Source organism: Elgaria multicarinata, chromosome 1 (genome assembly GCF_023053635.1).
Source record: "Elgaria multicarinata webbii isolate HBS135686 ecotype San Diego chromosome 1, rElgMul1.1.pri, whole genome shotgun sequence".
NCBI classification, from domain to species: domain Eukaryota; kingdom Metazoa; phylum Chordata; class Lepidosauria; order Squamata; family Anguidae; genus Elgaria; species Elgaria multicarinata.
Window position 1 is genome coordinate 47,530,468 of NC_086171.1, and position 22,756 is coordinate 47,553,223.

The following is a 22,756-nucleotide window of genomic DNA, read 5'->3' on the forward strand; positions in this document are numbered from 1 at the left end:
TTCCTGAAAGCAAAACAAAAAACCTTACTGCTCTAAACTCTATTGATTTCCCACACACACACTCCCAAAAATTCAGACAAACCACAGTTCTATCTACTTTATATATAAAGGAAAGGGAAGAGTAGACATTGTTGAAATAAGGCAGCTTCCACAACCTGGTACCCTCCAGATGTTTTGGACAATACATCTCAGCATCCCCAGCCATCTGTAGTGTTGGCTGGGGCTAACGGGAGCTGTAGTCCAAAACATCTGGAGTGTGCCGCATTGGGAAAGGCTGGAAGAACTGCTGTTCCACCTACCTTTCCTTTGACGCTCTCTGACTAGGGAATGTCATGAGGAAATACAGCGGATGCTTAGATTTTGTGTGCTAAGTTTAAGTCACAGTTTTAAGAGCTACAGAGCTGCTTGCTTTTGCCGCATAACCACCTCAAAGTGAGCACATCTGCTCCAGCTCTAAGAGTGGGGTGCGAGTTATGCTTTCCTAATCACGACATATATGACTTGTGTGTGGTTTCTACAGTTCAGCGCTCCATTTCTTAAGTACTTGGATTCCAGTGAGGTCGTCGCCCACAAGGCATTGTTTGTGCAAGCCAAACTTTTGGCAGCAAATTCCCGAAAGAAGGCTTAGGCCCAAACCATAAGAGACATGTTATCAAACAGTTCAACTTCCTTTTTGCTGTGTGGGTGACCAGAGGAATAGGAAAGGAGTGTTTTTTTATCGAAACCTCCTGGCTAGCAGCTTTGTTACAGCAATAAAGAAAAAAGAAGCCAAACTAGCATTTAGAGCAGGAACCAAACGCAAAGTTTTAGTGCTGAGCAAAAATAAATTCACTCAAAAGGTAAAGCACATTTTTCAGTAGGTCACACCCAGAAAAATTCAAAACATTCACATACATATTTTCCACGAGTGACGAGAAGGATTGTTTTCAAAAACATTTTCCTGGCTGTTACGGAATGCAACCTCTTCTGAATGTATTTGGCAATATACTTTAATTGGTTTAAATTATTCAAACTATAGAAAGATATATGGGAAATGCACGACATTTTGCAAGTGGTTTTAAAAGACATTTCTTTAAATAGCCATCAACACCATAAATCAATCCATATGCATACATCCTAAAGTGCTGGGGATGTGAAAACAGAAAGGAGTTGTAATATGACGTTTTGGAGCATAAGCTCTGCCCTGAAGGCCCATGATTCAAATCTCAGCTCAGCCATGAAGTCACTGCATAGGCTTAAAAAATAATGCTCTGTCAGTCTTGTGCCATATCTATCATATGGGGATAAAGGTGTGTCTTATGGCAGGAGTGGGGAAACTATTTCAGCTCAAAGAGTGCATTCATTCCTGTGCAACCCTAGACCTCTTCAGGTATTCCACAGATGTGTGCAAGCACACAGTGAGTAATGGCAGAGGCCCCATGCACGCTGGCCCAGCCCCCTCTGTTGACAGGTGGGCCGGCTCCACCCCTCTTAATTCAGACCTTGCCATGTTGAACCGGCAAGGTTTGAACAGGATTTCTACTCACATTCACTTGAACACGAGTAGAACTTTCAGTTCTATTTGGGGCTTTTGCAGTAAGTTCTACTTGCATTCAAGTGAACATGAGTACAACACCTGGTCGGACATTGCAGTTCAACATGGCAAGTTCTGAACTGAGGTGGCTGAGACTGGCATACCCGGAGTTGTAGGGGGCAGAGCAGGGGCCCATCCCAGTGCCAACTTTGAGCCCCTACATGTTCTTTTGAATGCCAGAACAGGGTTCCCCCACATGTCAGAGGTGGGTGTGGCCAAAGCAATATGATCTCCTCCCCTGTTTCTCTCTTGTTCCTTCTCCCTCCCCTTCTTTCACTCTTTCTCCCTTGTCCCTCTCTTTCTCCCACTTTCCCCCTACTATCTCCCCCCCCCCTCTTTCTCCCTGGGGCTGTCTTCACAGCACTGGGTTGGCACCGTTCCGCCAATAAACCCTGCAGTGTCGCTGGTGCGGGACGATGGCAAGTTATCCAGATGGAGGGAGGCGGTGTGGGCTTTCTGATGGCCATAGGCTTACCAGGCCCGCACCCACCCCCTCCTGTGGCTTCCAGAGACCAATGGCAGGTCGCCTTCCACCCAGGAATGTCCCTCAGAGCAGTGCCCAAGCAAGGACAGATGGGGAAGAACCACGCTGACCTCGCTCAGGCAGGAAAAGTTGGGGTAAATCCCCAACTTTTCTACTCCGTATCTTTGGCTCTTTGCCCTGGGGTGGCTCCAAATCAGTGGCTGCATCATATAACTGGCGCAGTGCAGATTTGGAACCACCCCGTGGTAACAACAATATATAGGCCCTTTCTACACCTACAGGTGTAGAGGGCCGGAGAGGGGGCGATCCCAGACTTTCCTACTTCCGGGATCGTCGCCCTGTGTCTACACGGTCGTGCGATGTCCTGGATGGGAGGAGGGACATCACGCGCGTTGCGGGTGCCATTTTTTAAAAGGAAAAGAAGCTGGCGCTCCACCAAAAAATAAGGTAAAAAAAAAAGCTCTGACCCTGCTCCCCATCCCACCCCCAATGGCCCTGGACTCCCCCTGTCCAGGTTCCTTCCTTCTGATGACCCCTGCTACTCATGGGGAGGAGGGAAGAAGCCAGGATGGGCAGCCACACACCTCCCACGGTCTTCGGATGATCACAAGACTGTGGGAGGAATCGGGTTTTCCCAGGGAGTACTTATCCCTCGGAAAACCTGTGCTTATCGCCCCCCTGCCCCTAGGAGTCCCTGTGCATCATTTGGATGCACAGGGACTCAGCCATGAGCAGCCCACATTTTCGGGCTGGTTTAGAAACAGCCATAGACACCCCTCTTCCTGTCTCTCTCTCTCTCTCTCTCTCCCTCCCCCTCTCTCTCTCTGTCTCTCTCTCTCTCACACACACACACACACACACAGACAGACACACATTATTTCCCCGTCTCTCTTAATCATCTCTCTGTCTCTCCCAAATTCTCTCACCCCTCTCTATTCCCTATCTGTGCAAGAGGGGGCAGCTCCTTTTCCAAGCACAGAGAGGAATACAAGCAATTCAGTGATAGAGGAATAGATCAATCCCTTCCTGCATCACCAGTTCATTGTGGGAAGGGGACAGGTGAGGGAGCAGGGCTGTGGGAGGGTGTGATTTGGCAGAAGTAGACGGCTAGCTGGGGAGGCCTGGTAGGTTGGATCCAGCACGTGGGCCAGAGGTTTTTCATTGCTGCCTTGCATGATTCTTGTAAGAATTACCAAAAGAATATCTGTGGAGTGCTTTGAGAACTCAAGGAATGCTCTATGTACCAAATGATGCTTTGTCACAGGTTTTGGGTGCTACAATAGTGCCTTCATTTTCAAAATACAGAATGCAAAGTCTGCCCTAAAAGAATGATGGCTGACCTATATCTTGTTTTATTATGGGATATTGAATTTCATTTTGTACAGTCTGGCAGTTCATTGACTAAACAGTGGCTACAAGTGATGAAAGTAAGATGGGGTCATTTGTTGACAAGTAAAAATGCCCTGTGATTCTGGGGACACCCCCCCCCAATATTTTAAGTCTAGCTTTGGAATAAGGACCCTTATAACTCTCTTCCTACTTGTAAAGAACTTGCATGCTTAAAGTATAGTCTTATGTTATAATATTTTCTCTAAAAACAGACTAGTAGCTAGATTTTTTTTATAAACTTTGAAAACTATTCAGAATCTTTTCACTTGGAGTTGAAAGATTCCATTATGGAAGAATCCCATCAGTCCAGAGTAGTGGTCTTCAGCTGGTCAAGAGGTGAGACCCACTTGGAATCCCAACTTCAATGTGGCACCCATTTCCAAGAGCCTGGGTTGGCAAAGCCCAACATTAAAGGAGTGCGGCCACTCTCCTCACGAAACAAAATGGTGATGGTAGCACTTCCATGACCCACCTGAGAGTGGCTCACAACAAACCTCTGGGTCCCAACCTACATATTAAAGACCTAGATGCCTAGAAGCATCAAGAATATAAAATACATTTGCGGTAGAAAGAACAGAACAAACAGGTAGTACAGGAGACATATAGTACGGTCAAAGTAAGAAGAGCCACAGTTACAGAGATGTGGATGAAACAGTCAAACAGAATCTTTTTTTATCTTAAAAGTGTGATCACTGTGGTAATTAAAGAACCTTTTCTCAAGCCTTGAGCTACTCAGAATCTTTAGCACTTTAAACAACTGATGTCTCCATACTTACATAATTTAAAAGAAAATCAATTTTAGGGAGCACCATTTCACCTGTATGAGGAGCTCAACCGGTTGCTTGTGGCAACAATATTTTAATTGGTACCAACGAAGCAGATGACCCAAGAGTTCTTTTCAGCACCCTCTTCATGGGATGCTGGAGCTGTTTTCTCAGATGGCAGAATATGGTAACATGTGGAGGCCAAATGTTCCAGTTTAACCCCAATTTCAATTACCTTGCAGTCCAGATTGCTGTGAAAGTTGACAAGAGGCAGAGCGAATTTCCCTTGTTCTAATCAAATGTATAAAGAGATCACTTCCAACGCAGTATAAATAAGCCTGTAATTTAATATTCAGACTAATTTCCTTTGTTCTGTGTAAAAAGAAAAGAAATGTGATATTATTCAGACCAAAATTGGTTGATTTACTTTGGGTGTTTGAAGCAATTTTTCTTCTCAGTGCTTGCAGTTCTCTTTGTAATTTCACTCTCATCTGCCTACCCTAATCCCAGGAAGGTTTTATCTAGCAAGCGAGATGATGAAAAGTTTTTTTCCCCCCTCATGGCTATTTCTCACCTGTTCCAGATTGGAAAGTGCTGAAATGCAAAGTAATCTTTTCGCCCCCACTAGATTTTTAGTCCAGGTGCTCAATCAAAAGAGGCAAGAAATGTATTAATCCATTGGTTGGTATATATAATATGCAGCACAGCAATATTGCCCTCTTCTGTTTGAAACGGGACCTACTCTAGTGGCTTTCATTGTTTCTCTGCCTGTTGACATCCAGGGTCTCATGTACTGGTGGGTTTGGTCTTAGGAGGAACAGTTGTTGTATGTACATTGTGAATACTGTCATAAGATGGTTTCATAGGTGTGAGTTATGATGGATACGATCATTCTAAAAACAGGTCTCTTTCTCTTTAAATAGTTACATTACCTACAAAAATGGTCATAATAATAGTCCCTCAGAGGATAATGTATTGTTTTCCTCTTGTTCCTTTTTTTACTTCCCAGTGTATAAGCAGCTTGCTGTCATCCATTTTCTTCTATCATGGCCGCTCTGCTGTTTGCTGAATTTAGTGTTTCCTTAAGCCTAGCAGGGCTTGATTAGTACTACTTAGAAGAAGAGGACCTATCTTAGTAATATATTATTGTAGTTCCCTCCATGCTGTGTAAGTCACCATTTAGAGACGTAAATGCTGGCTCAGTGAACTTTAGGGAAGGAAGAATAAGGTGGGGTTTTTTAATCTCTGGTAGCTGTCCCTAAATTGGGAATTTGCCCTTCTCACCATGAAGGGGGATGCAATGTCTCCATTTGGGGCATAGTTTCACACTGGGAAACATCAACCCTGTTCAGGTGTTCCCCCCACCCATACACTGCCAAAATGGGGGTGGAGAGCCAGGATACGCTCCCAACAGACCAGACTGCCATTATGATTCATGAAGAATTGCCCCTTACTTATTCTCTCTCTGTGTTAAATGATTGTGTTTCTTTTCATTATTTTCTTTCTCTTTTCTTTCCATTATAACAAAGCAATGCTAGTTCCTATAATGGAAAGGAACCAGTAATTTAACATCTCTTTCCCTAGTACATAACCGAAGCTGACTAAGGGAACAATCTATGCATGTTTTGTCAGGGGGGGGAAGTCATACAATTCACAGCATTCCCTAGACAGCCATGTTGGCTGGGGCATGCTGGGACTTATAGGATTTTCTTCTGTCAAAGCATGCATAGGATTGAACCCTTAGTCAAGGGGTTGTGGTTGTGGTGGACAGCTTGATGAAAACATCAACACAGTGTGTGGTCGCTATAAAGAAGGCAAACTCCATGTTAGGCATTATAAGAAAAGGAATTGAGAATAAAACTGCTGTACAGTTCTGATATATATATATATATATATATATATATATATATATATATGTTGGAAAAAGTGCAGAAAAGGGCAACTAAAATTATTATTTCCCTCCCCTATGAGGGAAAGATACAACAACTGGGATCGTTTAGTTTGGAAGGCTAAGGGGAGACATGATAGAGGTGTACAAAATTATACATGGTTCAGAGAATGTGGATAGGGGAACATTTTTCTCCCTCTCTCAAAATACTAGAACCCAGGGACATCCCATGAAGCTGATTGGTGGAAGATTGAGGACAAATAAAACAAAATACTTCTTCACACAGCACATAATTAAATTATGGAATTCACTACCACAAGATGTAGTGATGGTCACTAATTTGGATGGTTTTAAAAGGGGGTTGAATAAATTCCTGGAGGAGAAGGCTATCAATGGCTACTAGCCCTGATAGTTGTGTGCTATCTCCAGTATCTGAAGCAGTAAGTTTGTGTGCACCAGTCACTAGGGAACATGGGTTGCACCATGTCCTGCTTTGTTGGTCCCGGGTCAACAGTTGGTTGGCCACTGTGTGAACAGAGTGGTGGACTAGATGGACCCTCAGTCAGATCCAGCCTCAGGGCACTTCTTATGTTCTTAAACCCTAAATTAGGAGCAAGTTATCACTGATCTCCCAGTGATGCTCAGTAGGAAAGCAATAAAATAGCATGACTTTGGAAATATTAAGCTCTCCGGTTAAAGGCATACTTACTCTGAAAATCCTCAGTAGTGCTTTGCCTGACTTCAGAATTATGTTGCAGTTGTTTGTTCTTAGTGGGGGAGAAAGGCACAAATCAGGTGTGTTGGGGGGAAACATGGGAAGGCAACACAGAAAAAATTGGAATGCAGTGATTTGACACAATGTCATACAGTTCCTCTACAAAAGTGAGTGAGCAAAAGATGGTGAATAAAGAAGCAATCCATGTGGTGGATATTTGGAACAGTTCAGCATTTATAAATGGCCACTTCTGTGACAAGGCTTAATGTGCATTTGACAAGCTTCCAGACCTGAGTCTGCCAAAATAACACTGATGTGAAGCAAACATTTATTCAGCTGTTCACAAATGTGGGATGAATGTTGGTATCTAACATGAGGTTCCTGCAGAATGATCCTATGAATTCACTTATCCCTTGAGTATCATAGCTATAACCCAGAGAGCGCATACATCTGTTTTCCAGGGGGAGGGGTGATAATAGCACTCCCCAAAGAACCCACAATCAGCATTTTAAATTCCAAAAATAGATAGATTTATTAAAAAAAAACGTTGAACCTTTGGACAGTTGATGTGAGAGTAGATAAAAAATGTGTGTGCATTTGCCCAAACTCCTAATATTTTTAAACTTGGAAGACTTTTTAAAAGGAGTTTTAAAGCTATGTGGAAGTACATTCTCTATGGGAAGGAATTCTCCTGAAATTGGTGAATTCTCCAGTCATAGCTTTCATGAATTCAGAAGACTACTGCTCCGCACACAAGATACTCAAAGCCTGTTCATTGTCTCTACATGTAGTGTGCATTCAGACAACCATTTCAACACACATTGCACTTCATGTTTTATCCCACATATAATAATAATAATAATAATAATAATAATAATAATAATAATAATTTCATTTCTTGCCTGCCTCTCCATTTTGAACAACAATAAATGATAAAATACATAATACTCAATTAAAACATAATATACGTTGTTAAAAACATCCTAAAAACATCCTAAAACATTTTAAAAACTTCTTAAAATTCCACTGGATAGGCCTGCCGGAACAGATCAGTCTTTATAGCTTTCTTGAATGCTAGTAGACTGTTAAGTTGACGAGTCTCCTCCAGCAGGCCATTCCACAGTCTGGGAGCAGCAGAAGAGAAGGTCCTCTGGTAACAGTTGTTAATCTAGTTTTTGCTAGCTGAAGTAGATTTTCCCCAGAGGACCTGAGTGTGCAGGGTGGATTGTTTGGGAGAAGGTGATCCCACAGGTAGCCTGGACCCAAACCATGTAGGGCTTCAAAGGTGATAACTAACACTTTATACTTTGCTCGGAAACTAATTAGCAGCCAGTGAAGAGATTTTAAAACTTGTGTAAATCACCAGTTCAGAGGGTGACAAAGCTATTCAGATGTGAAAAAGAGATGGTTTGGTTATTTGTATGAACTCACATTAGGTTAACATTTATTTCTTATTTTTATTTAGTTATTTATTTAAAATTTGTCTATACTGCTTCCTATTTTTTTTAAAAAAAATACCAAAGCTGATTACAAAAACAAAACAAAACCATAATAAAAACAGAGCAATATTACAAATTCTAAAACTCCATGAGACAAAGCTTGAAACAACTAAGGCTGAATCCTATGCATGTTTAGACGGGGGGGGGGGGGAAAGCCCTACACTCCCCCAGCTGGGAATTGTAGGACTTTTTTCTGTCTATGATTGCTTCCTTAGTCAGTTAATGGTTGGGGAAAGACTGGGTAAACACAGGGATCCTCCAAGGGATCTTCTTACCAACTTACAATCTTCAGTAATAGAATATTACCACTACAGTTAGCTGGTAAGAGGAGGATGGTTTGAGATTGAAACACTATACACACTTGGCTCCCATCTATATGACAATGGGATTGCTCCTCATTAAATATAAACCTGAATTTTTGTTGATTCAAATGTAGGTGAAGAGCGTCACACCGCAGCAGCAACTGCGATTTATTTCCTGATTTTTTTATAGCGAGCTATAAATGCACACATGCGCATTATCGCATATACGAAGCTATGGAGGAGAGGAGCGAAGCTATAAATTTTATATGCGGAGCTCTGCAGATTCATATAACACACAAACTGGGAGTAGGGGGGAGGAAAGATGCAGCACAGGGAAAGGAACAAGGCAACAGAGGGAAAGGAACGAGGCAGCAGAACCCGTCTCCTTCGTCTGGCTGCTCATTTCCCCCTCTTTGTTTTTGTGAACTGCCCAGAGAGTTTCACATATTGGGCGGTACAGAAATGCACTAAATATATAAATACATAAATAAATTTGTTTTAAGAAGCTTTCTCTGCGGAGCTCCGAAGAGAAACTAAAATTGGCATGAATGAATGAGGCAGCCAATTGGTGCAAAATCAGGAAATCAGCCAATCACATTGTCTTACCCTCAAAGCTCCGCCCACATGTCAAAATCTGATTTAACTCCCCGAAAGACACATAGCCATAACACAGTGCAAACTTGGACGTGATCTAAAAGTCACGGTAAATCGCGAATGTGAAGATGCGTATTATCGCCGTTAAAACCCAGCGCTGTGGTAAATGGATGGCTGCGTCATGTAACCTAAAACGTGAATATGCACATTTGGGTCGGGGTAAACAAGCCATATAGACAAGTCTCTTGGTTGGGAGGAAGCCCCATTGAATTAAATGGGATACACTTGCAAATCAGCATGCATGGGTTTATGCTGTGCATATTTTATTTTTATGTAAGGAAGGAACTTTAAAGGGTATTCTCCATTCTTTCATCAATTTGACCACCCATTTAAAATGTAAAACGCAAATTCTAAAAGAAAAGGCATCCCATAATTATGGATGAAATGTGCAGCTTTTCTTCTGTACCTGTTTTGTCCAATGTAAAGGAGCTGCCTCAGACATCATTGTGTAATGTTGCCTTCTGTGGGAGGAGATGAATTTACGTTTGCTGGGAATGACAAAATGATTTATTCTCTCCAATATGCACTGCAATCCACCTGGCAGGAGAAATGTCCTAAGTTGGCAAGCTCCAATTGAAACAGGCTATTTCAGCTGATAAGAATACCACAGTGAGATTTAAAAAAATAAAATAAGGAAAGAACCATAGAATTTTGTCACAGACTTGTTTTTTAGGAGATGTGTGGCATAACACATACAGTGAAATGCTGTCATTGTTCAAGCCTATAAAATAACCTACAGTTAAATTTTATCGAGGCTTTGCAGATTCATTCATGGGAAAGATATTCAGACGGTAAATAACAGTAGGAAGCAGATACATGGCATCCTTTGACTGGGATGAATGTTCATTTCCAGCTTTTGGGCAAACCATAGTGCAGATATGACAAACCTGTTTCTAAATCATGCATAAGCCTTATCAGCTGTCTAAGAACTTTGCAGGCAACAGAGCAGAGGTGCAGAACCTCAAGCCTGTGAGTCAAACCTGGTCCCTTGGTGTCCTAATTTAGGCCTCTGGAGTTCCCCAAATGGCCGCACCCCCTTTTCCAGGCAACATCTCTGTCCCCTGACTGCCAATCATCTGGTGGTTTCCAGCTTTTGCACATCCCTCCCCTTCTCAAAGGTGAAAATGCCTTTAGTTTTAGTTATTGACATTAAGAGGTTTTAGCTGAAAGATGCTTATAATGTGTGTAGGATCAGGCCTGGTCTCCCTGGTCAAGAAGAAGACCAGTCAAGACAGAAAGTGGGGGAGGAAATTCTCCAAGACTCTCTAAGAGTCAAAGAAGAAACTTCCCAAGAGCTTATCAGACGGGAAGCCCAAGCTTGAAGAGCATCCTCTCCACCCCTGGAAACTCAGGCCTAATCTACACCAAACAGGATGTTGCACTATGAAAGCAGTACGAAAGCGGTATATAAAAGGCAGGAGCCAAACTACTGGTTTATAGGACTATTGAATAACTGTTGGGGCCCATTGACACATACTATATACAGCTTTCATATCACTATATCCTGCTTGGTGTAGCTCCTGCCTCTTATATACTTCTTTCATACTACTTTCATAGTGCAATATCCTGCTTAGTGTAGATTAGGCCTCAGTCTTTGTCAGAGAGGGAGAGAGCATTGGAATTGACCGATCCCAGAGTCCCCCGCACAGTGAAACAGGTGTAGTTGAGAGGAGGTAGGAAGTGATCTGCTAAGCTAGTCACTCACCAGTGGGTACAACTTGAAGACCCTCCCTGAAGGAGCGGTTCAGTAAAAGCCTGTTTGGTACAGCGGGAAACTGTCCATTTAGTTGATAGGCAACTGCTTTGCTTAAACTAATTAAGCTTAGAGGATAGCTCCTAGCATTCACACTCCCTTCAGATGTCTGTTTACTGAATAAAGCTTTGTAGATTGCACAGCAAACCTCTTTATTGTCTCTCATCTCAGCATGAAGGCCTAGAATCATGACAATTTGGCCACATCCCTTTGGCCTTTAACCTTTCCCCTTTGGCCTTTGGCTCTCCCCACCATTGGAATTGCCACCCCTGAGAGCTTCTCTTGAAATTCAGTTTGGCCCTCAGGCTCAAAAGAGGTCCCCACCCCTGTAATAGAGTTTAAATTATTGGGGAACCAACATTATTATAATAGCAGCTCCTACTTGCAATTCAACTGATTTCATTTAACTTGAAAAACCTGGGGACCCACAACCTATAGATCTAGCTAAAGTACAATAAATAACCATGATACCTTATGACTAAAACCCCTAATGAGGTATGACATTTTGGCACTGGATCAGCTCAAGGAAGTTCTTGTAGTGTTGATTATATTACATTATGTCAGTAAAATCAGGAATCACAGGTCCAGCTGACCAGGATATAGTGGGTGGCTAGCTGGCTAGGCCTAAGTTCATCTGGGGACAATCAAAACAAACAGCCACCTCCCACATGCTCACTAACTTAATGCTTACAGATTTTTCATTACATGAATTTGGCATGATATATAAATTAGTCTCCCAGAGTAGAGATGGTAAAATAGAGGAGATGTGTGGGGGATGAATCAAACTGGTTGGCTTACAGATTAAAAATACTTGGAGTAGACAAAGTGATCAGATGGACTAAAGCAAGAGTGGGGAAGCTCTTTTAACCCAAGGGCCAAATTAGATTTCGGAGAAGCTCTTGGGGGGCCAGGCTAAAGGAAAAGGGGGCAGTGTCAAAGGCAAAAGAGGTAGGGACCAAAATTACAACAAAAACCCTCAATGTATTGTAGCTTAAAACTCTGCCTGCCGGTAACTAAGAGCTTCTCTACACACAGAAAAAAATCCAGCAGCTTTCATCCTTGCAGTAGTCCCACCATCACGACACTCTCCTTCTCACGTGATCACCTGATTTGGAATTGAAAAATCCCTTTTCGGAAAGGCCCTGTTGTGTTTTAACAAGACACCACCATCTAGTGGTGGAGAGATCCTGCGATATCCCAGATTGTACCGCATTATCTCTTCTTTTTTTTAAAAGCGTGCTTTCCGGGTGATAGCGCAGGAGACATCTTGGCTGTTAACAACATCATGACATGGACTCTCAAAGTTCCATGACTGGCCAACATGTGCATGCAATAAATCACGCATTTAGAGAAGCTCTAAGCCTTAGGAGAAGCATTTCAACCTTTTAGAATGGGCGAAAATTGCACAAAAGCCGTGAAAACACCAAACCATCAAGTATTGGAGGAAAGGAGTCAAGGTGATAGGGGTAACTTCAGATTGGGAACCCCTAAGGTGCTGGATTTGCCGCCGCCACCATTCGCCAGTCCTGAGGTTCCCCTCCCCTAATCTATAGGGTAGCTTCAGACAACCATTTAAAATGGGTAGTCAACCTATAGCCTTTGATCTAATTCCATGTGCCCCTCAGCCTAAATTTGAAAGGCCTTTGCATGCAGTGAGTTCAGACCTGAAGGGACAAGTCTCAGAGGTCCGTGCTTATTCTTCAAACTAAGTGGACCATATAGACTCTTAAGGAGCCGTCTTGAACAGTCTGGTGATTGTTTGAAAGCTCTTCCAGTCTTAATTAAAGGACTCGCTTCATTTAAATGTAATCACTGGCATTAATTCTTAAAACTTCTTAAAGAAGCCATTACTTTTAAAAAGGCGGTTTTATTGGTAGTGATGATCACAGTCGCATGCAAATCTTCATTCCTGTTGCATTTGTGGTGCTGAAACAAAAGCTGCCTTTTTGAGGGGCTTTTTGAAACTTTAGGAATTTGAGAACCTAGGATGGCTTGTTGTTGGGGGAGGGATCAGAGCTTTGCTGGATTATATGGTCAAGAAAACAATGCATCGGAACCTGTAGAGAGATCACTACCTTGAAATTAGTGTTTCAAAAGTTCTTTAGCAAGTTCTGAAGCTTCTTCACTGCTATACTGTAAATCCTGTCTCTAACTGTTCTGAATTTTTTTATTGTATTGTATAAGTATTTTATGCTGGCCATCAATCATATTCCTAAAATGGTTTTCACAAAGGGGAAAAACAATTAAAATGTAAATCAAAAAATAAAATAAAATCCACAACATTATAAAAGCAGCACAACAGTCAGCCAGGTTAAAATTGCATCTAAAACGTCCCAGAAAATAAAAATGTCTTCACCTGGTGCTGAAAGTAGGCACCAGGTTCTATAAATGGGGCACCACCACCAAGAAGTCCCTTTCTTTGGTAGCCGCCAACATCCCCTCAGAAGGTGGAGGCACCTTCAGAAGGCCATCTGTTGAAGATCTTAATGTAGAGGTAGGTACATAAGTAAACAGAGAGTCCTTCAAGCAGCCTGGAACTGAACCATGAAGAGCTTTAAAGATCAAAAACACCATTTTGATTTGGGCCCAGAAATGGACTGGGAGCTGTTGCAGTTGGCATAACACAGATGTAATACGATAATAATCTTCAGTCCTGGTTTGTAATCTAGCAGTTACATCCTGTACTAACAGTCTTCAAAGGCAACCCCACGTATAGTGCTTTGTAGTAGTCTAACCTGGAGGTCACGAGAGCATGGCTAACCTTATACCTATCAAGTTTTGGATCCCATACTTGTGCAGTCTTTAACAAAATATAAATAGATATATTTTCATATGCAAATTTGTTTAATCTAGTCTAGCAGAGATGCCAATATTTTTTCTAATACACACACCTTATATATCTTGTATAACTTGTATCTTCATTCTTTCATTAGACATTGAGCGTCTTCTAGAGCTGTGCACAAATGGGCTCTTGAAAACTGTCACCCTAATCATGGGCAGAGAAATTGGGGGGACAATTTCACCAAATTTCTCTCAGGGGGAGGAGGAAATCTCGACAGCTTCTCACAGGCAGGGCTCACCATTGGCAGTACTCCGTCTCTCTTTTCTTCCTAAGAGGTTGGTGGGTTTTTTTTAATGACAACAGCATCAATTGTGTTGGCAGGCTGGCCTCCATTTTGCATCTACTACAATGCTGCTGTCAGGGGACGGTGTGTCTAGCTCCAGGGAAGAGATGGAACTAGTGCTGTGCAAAACCTGCCCTCCAATTTCCTGAAAGTTGTCTTTCCCTCACGAAAGAGGCTTCCATTTGTTTATTTTTTAAACTTTATTTCAAAATGAAATTAAATGGTTGTGGATAAAAAAGAAATGTCCCGTTTTGCAGTCACATGTCAGTGGTGAGGCAATATACCATAATCTCCTGTATTTGCCCATATGGGTAGAAGGCCAATGTGGATGAGCCAGCCAGTTACCATGTGACTGTGCCATTTAATCAAATTGGTAAAGTATATTTTGGCAGTGGTTTGTATGAAGATATGGACGATAACAAGGACCCTCTGTAGGCTAGTCTATCTCCCATCTTCCATATGCAGTCAAGAAAAGGATGTGCCTCGCTTGGATATAGAAACGTTTTGTGTGTAGAAATGGTTATCTCTCTGCTCCAGTTTGCAAATGGATGGCGTTTTTATAATAAAGCACAGTTACAAAAACGTGCCACTGCTAGTTAGTCATGAAGCAATTAGCCCAAGCAAATTAATTGCTTGTATTTAATGTGGAAATTTTAGAGCTGTGTGGCCTCAGGGATTTCCTTGGTAACTTCTGACAATTGCCTGTCTTCAAAATAAATTGGACTTTTTGGCAGGGAGGCTTATTAGGGAATCTTTCCTTTCCCTCTTAGCGTAGAATTAGTAAATTCCTTAGAGGGGACATTTTTGATCACTTCCCTGGAAGGTCTTTATTCCACAATATTATTTGTGCACTATCAGGCTGCTGGCAACACACTGAGCACAATAGCAGGAATCTGGTAGGAAGAAAGCAACTCATTTTACTTCTTGTTTCATGAGTTGCTAAATACAGATCATTCATGACTGGGGGAGAGAACTAGGACTTATTGATCTGACTGCTAAAGAGATATGTTTACAGACACCACGGCTTGACTAATGTTCCTGCGTACGGATGCCCCCAAGTAGAGTAAACATTTTGCATATCATTTGCATATGCAGACTTATATGTCTAGGTGCAAATTTAGAAATAGTAATTATTATTAAAATAGAAGCACGAGACATCTCTGCTTAGTGGAGAAGATTGATGCGGTGACCTGCTTTAAGGTGGATTCCTGCATTGAGCAGGGAGTTGGACTTGATGACTTTATGAGCCCCTTCCAACTCTAGTATTCTATGATTCTGCAATTCTGTGTGTTTGCCCAGGTGATAATTGTTGATGGGCAACACATCAATACAGCTTTGTAGCTCCACTGACTTACAGTCCTTTGACTCTGAACCAGACTTGGACTGGACACTTCTTTAAATAGAGGACCTCTTCAAATAGAGGGATTGTCCTCTGCCAGCTCTCCCAACTAGAGGACTGCCCCCTATAAAGTAGGACACCTGGACACCCTAAGAGAGACTAACATTGTCAGATAGGTTGTTATTATTGTTCCCAGATTGCAGGTGAGAAAATGAGGCAGTGACTTGCAGTGCTAATTAGAGAATTAATGGGAGTGATGAGAATCAATCTGGAGGCTGTTTTATTGTGACACTCATAGATGGAAGTTGTTCCCAAGCACTTTGAGACTGTCACGTATATAGTTTGGCTTGTTCTTGGCTGGAATGCTGGCTGTTTTGTTGAGGTCGGTTTGATAACTCAGGTTTCACTAGAAATCTCTTTATTCCCTTTCTACCTCCCTTTTCTCTGGCATGTTCAGAACACTTCTTTGCAAAAGTAGATGTGTAATTTTTCCAATGCAGGTGGGGATCAGAATTGCACGTTCAAGGCATATTGTTGTGGTCTGATTGCTGAGGAGAGGACGGATGTCACTATGAATCCTCCGATATGCAGGCAATGCAGTGTGCATGATTCAGCCCTCCAAAACCAAAACAAATGACCACAAGTATGGCATCCAGCTTATGGCACTTCCGTAATTGCGGTAAACATCGGTCGCGGGTGCTCCGTGAGCGCTGATCACGGAAGCAGGGAACATTCGGAAGCAGCCCTCTTCCATTAAGAAAGGTGTAGACTAGGCCTTTGTGACCTGTCTGCCTGCTCAGTCTGCTGTCCAAGTATTAACCCTTGATGGGCAACTTCAAGACTCCAGGTCTCCCTTCATACGGTTCTTTATCCCTTCAGATAGAGCATGGTCCTCTGAAAATAGGACACATGGTCTGCCTATTTGAATAAGTCAGACTATCAGAGCTTTGGAGGTGACACATCTCATCTCCAGCTAAGGGGAGGGGATGATGAAAGGATAGGATGGGTTTGTACATGTGTGCAGGAGCAAAGGAAGGCATTTTGGGACAAAGAGGGGTATAGAAAAAAGCAGAGTGGGAGCTGAGCATTAGCTAAAGGTTTGAAGCATCTTGGGCTGTGGGGTACCTCCCTTTGGAGATCTAATGTGAAGTAGTAGCTCTCTTACCTAATAGGAGCACCCATGTTCCTTGTCTCCACCAATGCTCTACTTCCAAAATAATCCAAATATCACAACGATGCCATCAGTCTCCAGTGCGTAGTGCGCTGCTGCCCCTGGAACTTCTCACCACTTGAGGAAGTGGGGAGCATGTAACGATATTATCTGAAGTTGTCCTAATGGGGGCTCATGCTTTTCATCTAAAAGCAGACAGTGCTGTGATGCAGACCTGAACTGACTGAAAAACAGCTTGTGTACCCAGTTGATGACTTGACTTTGTTTTGCCAATTCAAGGATGACCCCTGCAAATTTCCTGCCTGTTCAGGAGACTTGTCCACAACAGTTACGTGGCAGGTTTTCCATCAAAAATTCTTTTTTTAAAAAAAAAAAAAACCACAGTTCTCTTTTCTCCTTTTTTAAGTTGTTGATCTTTCCTCTCTGCATCTTCCCTCTCGCTTTCAGCTGCCTCTGTAATTCTTTCCCTGATTTCATCACTGTTCCACCCAATCTCCTGAGATCCCATTTCCTTGCTCCTTTCACCAGTTTCCAGAATTGCAACTTTTGTTTACTTCTTGCTTATTCCTTAATCCATGCATCTACATTTTCTGCATTCTAATAAACTCTTTTTTTACTTTGAGAAGAGTTACATGATAATGGAATCCTCTTCCATATATATTTAATAATACATGAATGACTTTGGGATTGCATCGAAATCCACCTTTTGTATACAAAAATAGCTAAATGGAGAAATAATGGGCAATTAAAAAAAATTTTTTAATCCTTTTGCACAGAAGTGGGAAACTTCAAATCCTTCTCTGACTCCATCCAATCGCCCCAATTAATGTTCACCCTGGGCTCAGTCTGGCTTGAGTATTCCTAAAAGATATCACGATCCTGTCCCCAGAAGCCTCAATTTCAAGGCAGAGAGAAGGCTTTCCTGGGCACTGCATGGCTTAGCAGGCCAGGTGCTTCAGGACTGAGGAAGTGAAAACTGCTTCTTGGTGCCCCTCTTTTTTTATACACAGCAGCATTGGGGTCATCCTTAGACTCCCTCTAGCACGGTTCCAAGATGTGCTGATACAGGCATGAGAGAAGGCAGAATACTGGCCCTACATTAAGCAGAGCACAATGGCCACTCCAGGTGGCAGAAGCTGAGGGATGGTGGCATTTGTCCCCGCCAGCCAGTGCCAGCTTGAGGAACAAGCCAAGTAAGTCCTGGCTTAGGGCCTCATATTATGAGGGGCTTCTAAATATGTTGGAGATAGCTAAGTTATAATTGAAATTGCTTTGGCTTAAGTGTGTTGGAAGGTATGGTCTAACTTACAGCAGAGTTGCCTCAGATAAAGAAAGTGTGGCAATGCAGCTTTTCGTATTGAAGGCAATAAGCACAGGCTAGAGCCAGTTTAAAAGACGTTCAAATCAACTTACTTTATTATTGCTTATATACACATCTTCAGAGATGGCTATCTAAAACTGTTTAAATACAAAACATGGGGTGGTGCCCTTTCACTACTCTTCCTATTATAAAGTAATACATTTTTTCTTTACTTTCATGGTATAGGGCCTCTGTCTCTTGAGATGGCTTATAGAATCATAGAATCATAGAATAGTAGAGTTGGAAGGGGCCTAAAAGGCCATCGAGTCCAACCCCCTGCTCAGTGCAGGAATCCACCCTACAGCATACCTGACAGATGGTTGTCCAGCTGCCTCTTGAATGCCTCTAGTGTGGGAGAGCCCACGACCTCCCTAGGTAACTGGTTCCATTGTTGTACTGCTCTAACAGTCAGGAAGTTAGAGCAGTATGACAATTAGGGCCTCAGGGTGTCTTATTCCAGCTCTGCCACCAGCCATTTCTCTTGAACCCGTCTGCTGCTGCCATCCTCCTGAGCCAGCAACCCAGTGGCAGTGAACTGTGCTTGTTGCTGGATTTGATGCCTGCCCTAAAACCCAAAGCTAGCCTCCTGCCCTCAGGTGTGGTGATGGTAGACACTGTCCCATTGCCATTGTGGAAGCAAGATTCAACTGCCAGCCCAGCCAACTTCTGTATGTGGAGTGGGGGTGTACTTTGCCTCAGAGAGAAAAATATTTGGGGCTGGCCATGTCTGTAGCTTTGACTATTCTCCGCCTGACCATACCTTTGCTGCACCTGGCCAGAATACCTCTGCAGACCCCAGGCTAGAGAAGAGATCAGAATTTTGGAACTGAGCTTAGCTGCAATACCTGCAGTGTTAGGTCTCATTCTTATAACTCCTGGATAAATGGCCTTTGAGCACATGCTGAACGTGTTTCACTCACCACTGCAAGCCCTCCACAGCTGGGTGAGGGTTTATAGGGAAGAGTCAAAGTCAAAGTTTGTTTATTTCGGTCATAGACCAGCACAACAGAAAACATCATCACAATAATATTAAAAACCCCAATATACAATAAAATACATACATAAAATCCATAAAACCCCCAATATACAATAAAATACATACATAAAATCCCTATAGGGAAGAGGACAGCTACTGAACTCACAGTAGTTGTCAATGGACTTGGCATTCAGTAGTGTTGGGAAAATGCAGTAAAGGGCAACTAAAATGATGAAGGGGCTGGAGCACCGTCAGTCTGCCTGTGGGTGTCGGCTCACTTCCCCTTTATCCCAGAATGGCACAAGCCTCTGCTCCTCTTCCTCTTCCTCTTCCTCCTCCAAGGTCTTGTCTAGTTCCAAGGCTGAGCTGCTTGGGACACCTGCCTGGGCATGCTCAACCTGTCAATTAGTGGACAGATTGTTATAAAAGCATCACAAATCCTATCCAAAGGAAAATAATTTTGTACAGGCTGCCTTGAAATTCTTTATTGTTAAGTATCTTAGCTTAGTATTTATTTTGTCTCTCTTATTAAATGACAGGTAACACAGTGTAAGAGCCACTGATAAAATAGGTGGGGATGGGATTGCAGTGAAAATAAATAAATAAAATAAAAAATAAAACAACAACAGGTTAGAGCTTACTGAGGAGGATTTGATGAAAAGGTTTATATGGGAAAATGTAAAACAAAAAGAAACAAACTTTGTTCTTTTCCATCAGTCCCTTCCCCGCCTCCAAGAAATGTTTCACGTTCTCATCCAATAAAATGCTAGGAGGGCTGGTAAGAAGATGTGTTAAATTAATCATTTCTTGTGTAGGATGGTGGCGTCACTGTTCCATGGATCCGGCTGTGGTGATGGATGCTTCTATGTGCTGCTTCCCAACCCTTCCGGTTTGTTCTGGGCATTTCAGATGTACATGTTAATTCTGTGCTGGATTCCAAGCCAATCTGATGCCCCCCTTTACATGAACATCGACGCAGTTTGGATTCCTCAGCGCTGTTGCATTATTCCTCGTGTTATATAAGCCCCAGTTCTGCTTGTGCCACATTATGGTACGACCATGGTATCCTTCTGGAACGTCTGGCTGAGTTGGGAGTGGGGGGCACTGCATTGCAGTGGTTCCGCTCCTACTTAGCAGGATGGCTCCAGAAGGTGGTGCTTGGGGGACATTGCTCGGCCCCGTGGACTCTTCAGTATGGAGTTCCGCAGGGATCGGTCTTGTCCCCCATGCTGTTTAACATGTACATGAAACTGTTGGGTGCGGTCATCCGGAGTTTTGGAGTGCGCTGTCATCAGTACGCTGACGACACGCAGCTCTACTGCTCCTTTTCATCCTCATCAGGTGTGGCTGTGGATGTGCTGAACCGGTGCTTGGCTGCGACAATGGACTGGATGAGGGCTAATAAACTGAAGCTCAATCCGGACAAGACTGAGATGCTGCTGGTGGGTGGTTCCTCTGATCGGATGGGGGGTGTTCAACCAGTTCTGGATGGGGTTGCACTCCCCCTGAAGGAGCAGGTTCGTAGCTTGGGGGTTCTCCTAGAACCATCTTTGTCACTTGAGGCTCAGGTGACCTCGGTGGCACGGAGTGCTTTCTACCAACTTCGGTTGGTGGCCCAGCTACGCCCCTATCTGGACAGGGATAACCTAGCTTCAGTTGTCCATACTCTGGTAACTTCCAAATTAGATTACTGCAATGCCCTCTACATGGGGCAGCCTTTGAAGACGGTCCGGAAGCTGCAGCTTGTGCAAAATGCGGCGGCCAGATTGATAGCTGGAACAGGGAGGTTTGAGCATGTAACACTGATTCTGGCCCGCTTGCATTGGCTGCCTATATGTTTCCGAGCCCAATTCAAGGTGCTGGTCTTAACCTATAAAGCCCTACATGGCTTGGGACCGCAATACCTGATGGAACGCCTCTCCCGACATGAACCTACCCGTACACTGCGCTCAACATCTAAGGTCCTCCTCCGAGTGCCTACTCCAAGGGAAGCTCGGAGGATGGCAACAAGGGAGAGGGCCTTTTCAGTGGTGGCCCCCCGACTGTGGAATGATCTCCCCGATGAGGCTCGCCTGGCGCCAACATTGTTATCTTTTCGGCGCCAGGTCAAGACTTTTCTCTTCTCCCAGGCATTTTTAACAGCATTTTAACAGTATTTAACAACGTTAAGTTTGTTTTTAATGGACCCCACAATTGTTGTTTTTAAATGGATACTGTTGTTTTTATACTGTTTTTTATGTGTGTGTGTGTGTGTGTGTGTGTTAAATTGTATACTTTTAATGTTTACTATTTTTAAATGTTGTAAACCGCCCAGAGAGCTTCGGCTGTGGGGCGGTATATAAATGTAATAAAATAAATAAATAAATAAATAAATAATACTCTGGATGTTGCAGACCGGTAGTTAGATATTTAGAATATTCATTTTCTCATGTCTCCCCACATTTCCACCCCCTTGTCATCAGATGTGGAAAAGAGTGGAAGGGAAACCGCTGCCACGTGGAAGCTGAGCCTCCTTTGACTCCATCTTCTGGTTCCCTACAAAATGGTGAGTCCAGTGAAATCAATAAAGTAACTTCAGGCGATTTTGTGGAAATGTTTGCTTATTTATCTCACTCACTCGCTTGTCTCTGCAGATGCTTTGACTGGGCTGGGCATTGGATTAGCTTTCCTGTTGATTGAAGCTGTGGTTGCCGTGTCATGCATCCTTTCAAAGAGGAAATTGCCAAGAACGTAAGTGAAGCCTTTCATTGCGGACAAAGATAATCAAGCCCTGGAGTGGAACAAAGCAAGGGGAATACAGGCCCATTTTGTTGGTTCAGCTTTAAATCTCACCTTAGGCTGTTTATCGGCAAGAACAATACAAAAAATTTTCAACCCCACATGACTTTAAGACACAAAAGAGTATAAATTGCTACTTGATTGCCTAAGCAAACTAGTGGTTTGGATGACATAATAAAGCCGATTTTCATAGAAATTCATCACTGTTAATTAAATGTGTTTATTGGAAGCATGTTAGAGAGTAGCTATGGATTTTTGGAAAACCTTTCTAAGGGAAATTAATTATCAAATGAATTGCAGCTTCCATGGATAACTCTGGTAGCTCCTTTCACTTTTGAGAGTAGATCTGGGTTCTTGTCCCCATTCGGCCATGGAAGCTCACTGGGTGACTTGGGGCCAGTCACAGACTTTCAGCCCAACTTACCTCACAGGGTTGTTGTCGTGAGAATAAAATGGAGAGGAGGAGGAGGAGGACGATTATTTTGTAAGCCGCCTTGGGTTCCTTGGAAGAAAAAAGGCAGGATATAAATGAAATAATTAAATAAATAATTAAATAAAACACATTACATTAGGGGAAAATATACATGAAAAATGCATACATTTGGAGAAATACATTCATGTGAAGAAATGTCTTCTAATGCATGCATAGTTATGTGCACTTTCCCCTAAGGTACATATTTTTGTGTGCATTTTTTAAATCAGAGAACTGCACCTCAAAATTCAAGAGAAGCACAAAAACTGAAGGATAAATATTTTCCAGTTTGCGTGTTAGTTCCAAAAACACAAATTAATTTCTTTCCCATCCCTACTTATTTTTAGGAATTTTTTTCCAGGTGCCAGTAGAAACTAGGGGATTGAATTTATCTGAGTGGCACTAGCCAGGAAATCACATCATTCACCCAAAATGGTAACTCAGAAGAGCCGAGAATTCTGGTAACAACAAGCAAGTGTGTATGTGCACACTCCCGAATTGCTCCCACTTGGCT

General features: G+C 42.7%; 1 protein-coding gene across 1 annotated transcript in view; it reads left to right on the forward strand.

The window, feature by feature from the left end:
* Window positions 1–21,726, forward strand: part of MALRD1 (MAM and LDL receptor class A domain containing 1) — a 288,950-nt gene extending 267,224 nt beyond the window's left edge. The window contains exons 35-36 of the mRNA XM_063121247.1: window positions 21,455–21,537; window positions 21,626–21,726. Of these exons, the coding sequence (XP_062977317.1) occupies window positions 21,455–21,537; window positions 21,626–21,726 (184 nt within the window). The remainder of the gene's footprint in view (window positions 1–21,454; window positions 21,538–21,625) is intronic.
* The last annotated feature ends 1,030 nt before the right edge of the window (window positions 21,727–22,756 follow it).